General features: G+C 36.4%; 2 protein-coding genes across 8 annotated transcripts; both read left to right on the plus strand.

Annotated features, from left to right (window-relative positions):
* The first annotated feature begins 438 nt into the window (after nt 1-438).
* LOC121239578 lies at nt 439-7,628 on the plus strand. The gene is given in 9 exon segments (XM_041136846.1): nt 439-1,050; nt 2,850-3,350; nt 3,735-3,818; nt 3,820-3,898; nt 4,236-4,530; nt 5,753-5,825; nt 5,928-6,018; nt 6,315-6,394; nt 7,160-7,628. Coding segments are annotated over 9 exon segments (1,488 nt in total). The 5' UTR covers nt 439-966; the 3' UTR covers nt 7,361-7,628.
* A 1,417-nt stretch (nt 7,629-9,045) lies between these two features.
* LOC121239945 (yrdC domain-containing protein, mitochondrial) lies at nt 9,046-11,836 on the plus strand. 7 transcript variants are annotated; one of them, XM_041137354.1, is made up of 5 exons: nt 9,046-9,193; nt 9,352-9,586; nt 10,245-10,420; nt 10,554-10,845; nt 11,546-11,836. In XM_041137354.1, exons 1-5 carry the CDS (start codon nt 9,109-9,111, stop codon nt 11,610-11,612), a joined length of 855 nt encoding a protein of 284 aa, XP_040993288.1. In that variant the 5' UTR covers nt 9,046-9,108; the 3' UTR covers nt 11,613-11,836. The 7 variants fall into 7 exon arrangements, with proteins under 7 accessions (XP_040993288.1, XP_040993289.1, XP_040993290.1 ...); XM_041137355.1 differs by having other exon boundaries at nt 9,073-9,225; nt 9,432-9,586; XM_041137356.1 differs by having other exon boundaries at nt 9,080-9,193; nt 9,343-9,586; nt 11,450-11,585.
* Nucleotides 11,837-12,655: the final 819 nt, after the last annotated feature.

Below are 12,655 nucleotides of genomic sequence, written 5' to 3' on the forward strand. Positions count from 1 at the left end.
ATCCTATATGGTGTCACTTCTAAACATGTTGCAGGCTGCATGCGTGAATCTTAATGTTACATTGTCTCTTGTCATTTAATAAAACAACCAACCAACCATCAGCCTGATGTACTTCACACTATTTTATTGGTCAATGCTCGTTTGGTGGAAGCTTCAAGGTTATTTATTTTTAATCAAAACTTTGAGGAAAGCCTAGTACATAAATATAAGTGAATATACAAATATCAAATGAATATGGAAAATTTGTTGACATCAAGCCAAATATGTCATGATGTTTGTTCATGAATATGGATTTCAATAGAATTTGTTCAAGCCTTCAAGGTGTCATGATGTTTAGCATCTCGATAAGATATTGACATCAAGCCAAATATGATACTTTTGCCCACCAAAAGCCAGCACCATCACCAATGCCACCATTTTCTAGCTAGTTTTGTGTGTTGGGTGTCATTTGAAAGTTACTCCAAATGGAAAAAAGTGTTCCTTTTTTTTTTTTAGTTTTGTAGCAGGGAGGAAAGCTCCGAAACCTACCACCCAACTTGTTTGAGGAGTTTGTTTTGAGAATTTGGGATAGGGATGAGATAAAATGATACGAAATCTGGAAAGATATGTCAACCGGTCACGGGGGGGCGCGTTTAACGTGATTCGGCCAAAATGCAAACGAGTCCGCGCGCATTGGTGTCTTGGGAGTGGGAGTTGCAGTAAGGAAGTAGGCCAGCCTTCCCACCACCTTTTCCCATCATAAATGTGAAAACGTCTTCCCCCTTACTCTCCTTCACTTCCTCACATCTCAACGAATGAGTATTTACTCTCCTCTCTCTCTATTTCTCTCCCTCTCTCTTGTATAAAACTTCAGCGAGTTTGGCTTGCGTTGGATAGGCGGCTAGGCCTTTGTTGGCATAGGAGTTCAAATTTCTTTGGTTCGGTGGTTTGCTGGGCATTTCGGTTGTGGGTTTTTGTTATGAGAAAATGGGAACCGAGGAGAAGCCTGTGAGCGATCAGGGGCATGATCTGAGTTCATGTGATAGACCAGTTGTCGTCCCAGTTCAGATGGTACTTTGTGCTTCCTTGCTGCTTTTCTGCTCTGCTTTTTATTTGTTTGCATTTCTTTCAAATCTCCCCTCCCCATATTTCTTTAAAGTTGTTCTTTCATATGACTTTCAATGCTAATCTCATCAGATATGCGCCAAAGTTTAAAGACTTGAGCGAATGTTATGATTGGTGGCCTCCAAGTTCTGATTCTATACATATCTTTTTTTTCCTGTTCTCCTTTGATTTTCTTTTTCCAATTCAACTGTCTGTGTTTCCTGGGTGATATTATTTCCTGCTAATTGGCTATGTTATTTTACTTCAGTGTTGTTATATTTTTGGTTGCCAACCACCATATATGTAGTACTAATATGAAAAACCCAATTCAATCGAGGTGTAGAGATGGAAATGAAGGGGTGTCTGATCGCTATTATATTTGTCTGAACACTATAAAAGTTTCCACTGATTTCAGTACTTAAGCGGTAAACTTATTTTCTGGACGGATCCCATGTCTGAAAAAATGAAATCCTGCTCCAGATTAGCAAGTTCAACGGAGAAAACATACATCACCTGGGTTGAGAGATTACGAACCCGCTGATCTTATGCAAATTCAATATAATATGCCTCCAGACTACAAATTTTTATCGTTTGTATAGGCACAAGATTAAAATCAATAGAAGTTTCATAAATATAAAACTTAGCAATGAGTGAGGCACGCACAGTACTCAATGGCAGACAAATTATATCTGATTCAAGAAAATTTGGACGAGTACATAGGATATCAGCTATCGGAATGCTATTTAGTGTTCAGAAGTTGGTTAGAAAGAGTGGTCTCTTGACTTTTTATTTTTATTTTTTTCTTTTAGTTTTATGGGCAAGATTTCTTGACCGTTACCTCCTAGTAAAAATCTCTATATTGATATAGTTGAAAATGTATTAACAAAATTCTATTAAGTGATTTCACATGTCGGTTGATGTTTTCATGGTTTCTGCCTAGTCGATATGATGAGGTTAGTGAGTTAAATAATGCAAAGATGTATTATGCCATGGACCATGTAACGTCTACTGGAAAAAGCTATCTTGTGCCGTGAATGCGTTGCTATTTCTGATGATGACAGAATGCATGCATTCTGGTGCTGGCCAACCTCAGGAACCTCTGGAAATTCATTAATTTCAATCTATATGCAGGGTGACCTGTTGTTCAAATATCTATTCATTGGAAAGATGACCACTTTTTCTTTTTCTCTTTTGTTCTTCCGAGGATTTTGAAGTGTATTGATTGTAATCAATAGGTAGAGGGTGGGTTGCATGAGGGAAAGTTGCTTAAAGTAGGGTTGTCATTTTGTCTTATGCAGTGGAGACTGATTAATACGTCAATGAGAAAGAGTGATTAGATTGAAGATGATGGAAAAAATGAGGTAGAGGGAGACCTAAAATAACATGGGTAGAATATTGGAGAGATGTATGGAATATGAAGGCAAGTGGTAGTATGCTTTTAGAGAAGATTGAATGATGAAAAAGAGTATGTGTGGCCAATCTCTAGCAATTGATTATGATCCCAATTTAATCGGGATTGAGAATGGACTCAAACAATTTTTGTCACGTTTTTAAATTGATTGTCTTCTAAAGCTTTAAGTGTAGTTAGGAAAGTGAGTGTGGTGAAATCAGCATGTTAACTGCAGTCCTCCATAAAGAATTTAAAGACAAACAGCCTAAAATATCCTGGAAAGTTTTTTTTGCTGCATATTTAGGTTGTTAAGAGCAAGAAACCATTGATTGAGATTGCTTTGAATATTTACCTAAATCTTCTGGTCCCATTTCAGGTGGAAGATTCAATGGGAATAACTGAAGAAAAACAACACGATCACCACTGGAAACGGCAAAATCTCTTCCTAGAGATACCCTCCAGAACAGCAGGAGAGTCCTCTCAGGATGTTGTCGGAATAAAGATGCCCTCAACACCGACACCAACTCCCACTCCCAAGAGAGTAAATTTTCTCCTCACACCTGATTCTATTGACGAAAGAGTTACTGCATCTCCTGGGCCCTCCTCATCTAGAGGCAGACCATCCATAAGAAGCCTTTTACCAAAATTAAGTTTCATTTATCGAAATTCCTCAGATATTGAAAAGGCCTCCAACCTAGCTTCTGAAGCTTCATCTACAGGGCCACAAGAAAAGCCTTCAATCTCAAGGTCATATTCACTTACAAAAATATTCACTCCTAGGATGAAGAGAACATCATCACTTCCGGTGACTCCAATTGCACATTCAAACCCGGAATCTGCACATTCTGGAAGCATTGGTGGACCACCAAGTTCAAGTGTAAGTTTTTGTGGTTAGTGTACTAAAAATGTTTAACCAGTTGATTGACCTCATCTATAAAACAATACATGGTGGTAACACAAGGGTAGAGCTTCTCTGGACTTATTACTGTAGGTCTTTCATTTGTGATGATTAGGGGCAAGGAAATCAATTTAGAGCAGGATATTTTCAGTATGTAGATTTGTGCTGAGTAGGCATTAGAAAAATTAGTCAAGGACATAGGAAGTTACATTTTTCTTATAGGTAAAAAAAAAAAGAGTAAACTTTGAGTAAATGTTACCTTTAATTTTCAAACATATATGTTTCTTACTTTTGGCAAGTTTTAACATCAGTCATATATAATATGAGGATCTGAGCATGCATTACTAATATTCCCATTTGCAGAGAAAAGGACCCCGGCTGCAGATATCTCGTTCCCTTTCAGTCCCTGTCAACAACAAAGAAAGAAGCCTACGGAGGATGGATTCGTTTTTTTCGTGTAATTCCTTCTACACCTCGAGTGAAGGAAGGAGATTTAGTGTTAAATTCATCTCCCACCACTGATGCTGGTAACTCTGATTTATTAAAGACTCTATGCTATCATGTTGTGTTCATGAATATCAAAAACTAATTGAATTTTATATTTTGTGGGTTGGTCACTAGATTACAGACCAAAGTGGGACGTGTTCTTTAAAAAAAAGCGTTATTTGTTGAATGTCACTAGCACTTTCAACGAATGGTCTATATGTAGTAATGTTGCTAATTCACAAGCGGTGTATAGAAGTGCTTTCTTCTTATTCAATGGCTTCTGAACTGAATTTATTATTCTAAATTCTATTGTCTACATTTAAGAAATCTATTAATTGTGTTTATCAGCATATGTCTTATTGCAATTGCATGGTTCAGATAATAATGATCATGATGGTGAAGACATAGCGGAAGAAGAGGCTGTTTGTAGGATTTGTTTGGTTGAACTGTGTGAAGGTGGTGAGACCCTCAAGATGGAATGCAGCTGCAAAGGTGAACTTGCTCTGGCCCACCAAGAATGTGCAGTAAAATGGTTTAGCATCAAGGGCAACAAGACCTGTGACGTGTGCAAGCAAGAGGTTAAGAATTTACCTGTCACTCTGTTACGCATTCAAAGTATTCGAACTCGAAACACTGGAGGAAATAGAGTACTTGCAGATGTTCATGGATACAGGCAAGTGAACATAATTTAATGCCTGAGAAATGTCACTGTGCACCATTTGATTTCCAATGCCAAGAAGTTTTAGGAGTTTTAGAGAAAATAGGGAACATTACAGACACACCAACCCATATTGGTCTGAAATCTGGGATACTGGCCAAGTGTTGATCTCTAATAAATTTAAAAACATCCCTGGTCTGTCTCCGTTATGTCTCATTCTTCTCAGGTCTCTCAGAGCACCTTTTGAGACTGTCCTATGCCTCATCTTGATTTTCTTCTATGGAAATCTTGATTCTTCGGCTGCATTCATAATATTCTATGCCAACCTTGATTCCCCGGCTGTATAAAGCTAAAGCCTGTATTAATGGCTCATGCCTTGGCCACTGATAACAGTCATATGAGACAAGCATGTATAAGATTCTTGTCCCTACAATGCATTTGACCTGCAAATTATTTCATTATTAACACAAGATAGAGTCATTGCTCACCTTTGAAATTTTTTCCAATATTGTTGGACTCGGGACATCGTATGCAGTTGTTCAATTGGTACCTACATATTCTCTTAAAACATCCTCTATGAGAACCATGCAACCAAAAACTCATCTCAAAATAGTGGATGAATTTACTCTCAATGGATGCCCTTCTCTGGATCCTCATCTAAAGAACTGCATACTCTTGGAGGATTGGCTGGACTTAATTTGCTTTCCCACCTCAATTACAAAGCTGGAAATGATGTCATGCGGGAAGACCTTCATGCAATGCTGTTATGAAAGACATCTGAATTAAGCAAAGCAAAACTACAGTACTGTTATTGTATATGCCAATTTTGGTTAGTGCTACTAGTATTATACCACTCTGAGATCAGTATGACATGGTTGAGATAGTGTTTTATTATAGTGTCTCACCACCATAGTGGTTCCTCATTTAGTTCTCTTGTTTCTTTGCTGCAGTCTATGGTTACAGTTTGGCCTGACCAACCATCCTCCCATTCTATCCCCCCTAAAATAAAAAATTTTTCCTCCCTTCCACTGTGGCTGCTGCTGCCACTTCCATATGAACAGAATTGGTATCAGGACTTTGGGGCCTGAATTTTTCCCTAAATCAAATGAAGAACCAATCTATTAGGAAAATGAGATCTAATTGTTCCTCATGGTATATCCAAGTTTATCGTGTTTTATTATAAGTTTTTTAATGAAAATGGTCGTGCATTAAATTTTATTTGTTTACATTCGTTTAGGGTTTGGCAGGAGGTTCCAGTACTCGTCATTATCAGCATGCTTGCCTACTTTTGTTTCCTTGAACAGCTACTGGTAAGATTAGCAGTTCCACATCCAGTTCTGTCAACAACCCTTTTTTTGTGAGCAAGTCCAAGAACGCTTAAATGCCTTGGCGATATATCTATTTGTTTGCAGGTTGGGAATATGGGTACTGGTGCAATTGCTATATCTCTTCCATTTTCTTGTGTGCTGGGTCTACTCTCATCCATGACCTCGTCAACCATGGGTATGTTGGCAAACTATTTACCGCATGTTTGATGTGTGGACAGTTCTACATTTAAAAACCAGATTAATGACTGCAGACAAGGCAATCATGGTCGATAATTCAAATATCAAACATCAAAGTTTGGTAAAGTTTAAAATGTGTTGGTGTATGTTGATGCAATTATGACCATGAATGATATTCATTTATGATATTATGTTGAACAAATGAATTTACAAGGGTCAGAGAATCTCCTAGTTTATACATTGTATGTTTCATATGACTTTACTGACCCTCACCTTTTGAACCTTTGTATTCAGTGAGGAGAAGATTTGTTTGGGTTTATGCATCAATTCAGTTTGCTCTGTTGGTTCTCTTTGCACATATATTTTACTCCTTGGTAAGAGACTTTCTACTTAATATTTTGTTTGTTGCTTGCTTAGCTGCGGTGAAACTACCAAAGAGCTTAATAACCTTAGAAATTTTTTGTGTGGGTTTGTTGTTTTCATGAGTGGGAGGTGTGATCCCATGTATTTTTGGACCATCCTGGTTCATGTGCCATGTTTAAACCATCACAAAATCGAGTGGACCAAAGTTAACATTTGGGTCATGTATGATTTCTATTTGTTCCTTTTTTATATATATAATTATGATTTCTATTTGTTCTTTCCCTGTATCTGCTTAGAATGAATCCAAAACCAAGTTTAGCTGACAAGTAGGCTGGCTTTATCTGACCTCCTTTGCACCTTTAAACATGTATATACTCAATTGTTCTGGATGGAACTTTGTTCATGATCCCAAGATCAATATCATATCCAGATTTAGGCAGGCAAATATTAAGCTTTTTCCCCTCTATTTGTATTAAATACATGAGTCAATGGTGTCTATCACCAGTTGTTTGAATTGGCCATGGCTCTGTTTGGTCTCTGCATCTTCAGATCCCATAGGAGCCAGTGCCACAGATAAAAAAATGGATGCTAGATCTTTCAGATTATGATGCTTTTTCGACTCTAGTTTTGGCATTAAACTAACTTAAGCATCCCTTGACTTTGACATGGCACAATAGTTTGGTTATGGGATACGATTTGGACACCTGCAATAGGAGACTCTTTCCAAGTATGATGCTAATGGAAATTTATATTGAATATGTATTTGTGGATTACAGGTTCATTTGCAAGCAGTTTTATCAATTCTGCTAGCAACATTTGCTGGGATCGGTGTTGCAATGAGTGGAAGCTCAATTCTTGTTGAATTTTTGAGATGGAGAAGGATGCGAGCTCGGTCAGAGCATTATCATGGTTCACAAGTGATGACTCGACCAAGTCGATTTCCTAGATTGTTAAATTCACCACGGAGGCCCTCCTGAGCGCCACCACCAAACCGAAGTGGAAAATCCAGAAACTTTTAGCGGAGTCTGAAATGATATCCCACAGGTGGTCAATATTACATGGTTTAGCAACCTGAAAAGACGCTAAACTAATTTTGTTGGATATGAGACGAGGCTATATGATCTATTTTGTAATACATCTCTAACGGCATCATATATGCATTTTCAAGTTACAAGACAAAGACTTGTTTGTACAGGCTTCTGATGGCAATAGAATTAATGCAAAATGCATTATGCTGTTTACATATATATACATATTTTTTATACATATGCAGATTCTTGTAGTTTTCAGTGTTTGTATTTTCAAGATTTTGTATTTGTAATTTGAATGCATCCAAATTGAATGTGAATTTTGAAGAGATTGTCACGGTGCGATGGTTTTATATATCGTTCCACTCTTATCTTACTATAATGAGATGACATTGCTCATCAACCTTTGAACTTAGTTTAAAAAAAAAAAAAGAGAGACGATCCAAGAGTGAAAGGAAAGTGCTGCTAGCATGTAATATTACTAGCACTTGAATTATTTGTCTGCAGCTCTTTTTTTCTTTCCTGCCAAACAGCTATAACACAGGTATTCTCAACTCTGTAGCGCGGAAGCTTTTGTAGTACAAAACATATTCTCCTTCTTGGATTTCTTCAACACAACCATTAAGATCCAGTGGCTAGATCTGAATCACTATATCTAAAATGGCTATAAACTTGATTCAACGGTTATTAATTAATTAATTAATTATTATAATTTTCAAAGTAAATAACCACTACAAATTAATTATTATAAATGCAATCTAATGATCTTTGATTAATTGTATATAAAATCCTAACCTATAATTAACTACTTTTAACCATCATAAACAATCAAACTGTCAATAAGCTTTTACTAACAATTAACTGTAAACATGACTATTCAAAGAGTCACATAGTTTGGCTGAATAGACACTTTAGTGAGTTTATATACAATTTGACCTATTCTATTATCATGTTGTTATGGAGAGCACAAAATTTATATAACTTAAATGATAAGATTTGATTAATAAGATTCAAATTTAAAATTTATCTTCCAGATCAAATATTACCAATAGTATATAAAAGATTATTATTATTAAGATTAATATATTATACCTTTCCGTTTAAATAGATATATAATTAATAGATATATAATTTATAATAAAAAATTGAATTATTAACCTTATATTTGTATAAATATGATTTAATTTTCATCCAGATCCGTTTGAATTCGGATATGAGTTGAGATAGTTTGTAAATAGTAGTGAGATTTATAAATTGGAATTTGTGAATAGTAGTGAGATGTGATGAAGTGATTTTTTAATTCAAACGGGTTTAGTAGCATTAATGGCAAAATCAGAGAGAAAATAAATAAATTTTGACAATTTAATCATGAATTAAGAATTTACTTACATGTTAAACAACTCCCTTACTTAAAACTCATTTCTTTTTATATTTTTAAAATGAGAAATATTACAGTGACAAAAATTTATAAAAATAAAATTACAAATTAACATAATTTGATATAGTACGTTAAATTTATTTTATAATAAAAATAATTTTATAATTTAACACATCATATCAAATTATATATTTATTGGGTCCATAATAAAATCTTAATTGTCAAAAGTTATTTTTCATTAGGGTTAGTAAAATGATCATTAGTCCGAATCCAAACTTAAAATAGTAAAAAGCGGTCTGTCTAGTTCCAATGGAATAGGATGATTCTTGCAACAGGGGTAGCGACTGCAACACAGAGACTGCCTCTTCTCAGCGCTCGTGCCCTTCCTTTCCTCTATCTCCGAGGTGATCTCTCATATCACTACCCGCATCCACACGTCAGTCCCTTCTTCTCTCTTGATATTCACTCTGTTTGGTTGCTGAGAAAACTGTGGGTGGAATTTTTTTGAAAAGAAAAGAAAAGCTGCAAAGGAACCAATATTGAGCTTTTGTAGTGTTTCCAGGTGTGCCCAAGATTGGGTTTGTGCCATTTTTGTACCAGAACCGGATGTTGACTTTGGGTGTTTCGAATAAAATGGTTCAGAGCATGGAGAAGTGCGATGTGGGTATTGAAAATACGTTGGGGGTGGTTCGCCCTGCCACGGAAGAGCATGCTGAGGAGGCAATGGAAGCTCTTAAAGCTGGCAAGGTTATTGCTGTGCCCACGGATACACTCTACGGATTCGCTTGTGATGCTTGGTATGCCATTCCAACGGGTTCTTTAGATTGCCCATCACTTGTATGTTTAAAATCCTTGCACCATTATGCATCGAACTTCCTTGTTTTCCGAGGTAAAGACTGACAGTGTTGATGTTTTTCTCAAGAATGAAGTGGATTGTTGAAAAAAAAAGAAAAAAAGACTTTACCCTCTGTTGCATCTGGGAGGAGTCAGAAGAATAATTGGCAACCTTTTGATGTTATTGAATAGGGTTTCTCTTACTGAAAATCTATGCAGTTACGGGGAGTTTAGTACAACCTTAATGGGAGGATCCTGTTGGTTGTCAGCAAAAGACCTGTACATGATTCGCAAAAAATTATAACCTTATGCCGAAGATTGCTTTCATAGTTTGTTCCAGGAAGTCCCACTTTCCTTCCTTCCCCCCGGCAGGCATTGTATCTCAATACCTGAAGAATTTTAACTCTCATCTCAAAGATTACCATTTGGATAGTATTTTAGTCATCTATGACCCTATCTCTCTGCATTTCATAGTTTACCTCAAAGATGATGAAGAATGATTGGAAGGCCTTGAATTAATTTGGTCGTTTCCAGAGCACAATTTTGGAAACAGGCCACTTTTAAAACTACTTGCTTTATTTAGAAGATAAGTGTCATTTTTTCTTTTTGTGTGGTATGCAGTTCCTTGCAAGCAGTTAATAGGATTTACGAGATTAAAGGACGCAAACACACTAGCCCTCTTGCAATATGTGTTGGGGATGTATCAGATATAAAACGATTCGCTATCACTGACCATTTGCCTCATGGCTTACTTGATTCTCTCCTGCCAGGTCCTGTCACTGTCATACTAAGGCGAGGTTTGTAACTGATTTCTGTGGCTTCATGGATAAAGGAAAAGATTGTAGTGCTCAAGACTTCTTCTGTTTGTACCGTGCAATTAATGGTTGAATCATTCCATAGTCTAAGATTAGATAGTTGAATATCTTACAGGAGAGTCAAGTATTCTCGAGAGGTCTTTGAACCCAGGATTGGATACTATAGGAGTCCGAGTGCCTGACTGTAACTTTATAAGGGTTGTTGCTCGTGGTTCAGGAAGTGCTCTGGCCCTTACAAGTGCAAATTTAAGTGGGCAACCAAGTAGTGTATGCATCAAAGATTTTGAGAACCAGTGGCAACACTGTGCTCTTGTTTATGATGGTGGTGTGCTTCCATCTGGTCGAGCAGGCTCGACGATTGTGGACCTCACTGGGCCAGGAAAGTTTAAGATTCTTAGACCTGGAAGGTAAGCATCTAGTTGGTCAATTTCTTTTCTTATATTGTAGATGGATGAGCCAGAGGGAAGAGGAGTATGATAATTATCGGTTTTGAGTCATTCAGGCCGAGAAGTTGAGAAGTTGTGAATTAAATCACGATAAGCCCTGCTTAGTAGATACGGTATACTGTTATATATGCCTTTTAGGAACACATTATGAAAACATTGCATGTATTAATCTCATAACGAATTATGAAACATTGCATGTATTAATTTCAAATGTGTTAAGAGGATCTGAATACTAACAAAAATTTCATTCTTAAATATTCAGAAGGAAATGGTAGATTGTTTTTTCTTTAATGCTTTTCAGTATGAACTGAAACATAAGGACTATATCATCCTATGCTCAAAAAAATGAAAAAAAAAAAAAAAAAAAAAACGTTTAAAGAATTTCTGAAATTCACTTTTTACCTGTGAAGCAATCATTCAGCGCTTATATTTTGCTGTTGGATTTGTAATGGACTTATGCTCATTATTAAGTTGAAAAGGAAATGGTTCGAGCCACTTCATTTCTTTTGTTCTACACATGGATTTGATTGTTACAGTAGAACAATAGTCTTTTGCACGGTTGCAGTCATTCTTGACTTGAACGTCTGTTTTCATGTAACTTCTACTGGTGTCACAATGCCCATGAATGTTAATTGTGCTGTGTTCTGCATTGTATTTCCAGTGCAAAGGAAGAGACTATTGCAATTCTTGAAAGCCATTCTCTACTAGAAGAAGCAACAGTTACTTGAAGAAATGTCGAAACAGTATGCTGCTTGCTCCCTTGTATTATAGGCTTACTAGTTTATTACCTTGGAAGCAAAGGCTCCTTGGGTGTGAGAAAAATGTTGCTGCCTGTGTCACTGTAGTTTATTTATTACTAGAATTATATTCTTGAACTGTATTGAGAAATTCCACCGGAGGTCTGGAGCCTTATGTTTTATTAAGAAAAGAAATTTCAACCCACGGAAAATCATTTGGACATTTGGTGAAACTGAAATCATGTCATTGTCTTGTGCATAGAAATTGAAATGAATCCATCTGGCTCTTTATAAACTTCATAAGCTCAGTATTCCTGGTGGACAACTGTGATCCAGCCTTTAATGTAAGGAAATTTATGTTTGTATCCATACATTCATAATAGGCAAAATCTTGAGGACGTGACACAGAGTCCCTGAACATTGTTTTATCCTCTGCAGGACTTCAGTTAAGGTAAGCGGGAGGATACATCCGAGGATAGCTAAATCTGACATTTCATTCCTTTTACTCCTTTTTTCCTTCTTCCTTTTGCCTGATCTATTCTTTATATCTGTAGTGCTTGTCTTGTTCTGAAGTGATTGTTAAATTGTCAAAGTGGTAGAAGGAAGAGTGGGTATTTTTTGCAACGTAAAGAAGTTGTTGCTTATTAAAGAATTATTTTTTGCTACGGAAAGAAGCCGTTGCTATTTTTTTTTTTTTTTTTTTCTGATAAGAAATATTTCCATTTAACCAGAAGTATCAATACAAACGATGATTATCCACCCATATAACATATTGAATGAAATTAGGAGCAGACCCTTCCCATACACTTAGATCTAGAAGATTCCAAGCTTGCTTTGCCAGCTTGTGTGCCCCTTCATTGCCTAGATGACCAAAACATGGTGTATACCGCATTGCTGGAAGATTCTCATCATTTTTTGAATATCTTTAACCATATTTCCCACGAGAAATGGAAACTCCTTTATCTTGAATGGCTTGGACCATTACTAAAGAGTCGCTCTCAATCACCAAGTTTGTAATTTCCCTGTGGATACAA

This window comes from Juglans microcarpa x Juglans regia, chromosome 7D, assembly GCF_004785595.1.
Source record: "Juglans microcarpa x Juglans regia isolate MS1-56 chromosome 7D, Jm3101_v1.0, whole genome shotgun sequence".
Lineage (NCBI taxonomy): Eukaryota > Viridiplantae > Streptophyta > Magnoliopsida > Fagales > Juglandaceae > Juglans > Juglans microcarpa x Juglans regia.

Excerpts from the sequence above, each read along its gene's own strand:
- LOC121239945 (XM_041137353.1), top strand. The coding sequence starts at position 9,109 with ATGATTCTTGCAACAGGGGTAGCGACTGCAACACAGAGACTGCCTCTT. Across the intron at positions 9,587-10,244 it reads GGATTCGCTTGTGATGCTTG|TTCCTTGCAAGCAGTTAATA; the intron begins GTATGCCATTCC and ends TGTGGTATGCAG. Across the intron at positions 10,421-10,553 it reads CACTGTCATACTAAGGCGAG|GAGAGTCAAGTATTCTCGAG; the intron begins GTTTGTAACTGA and ends AATATCTTACAG.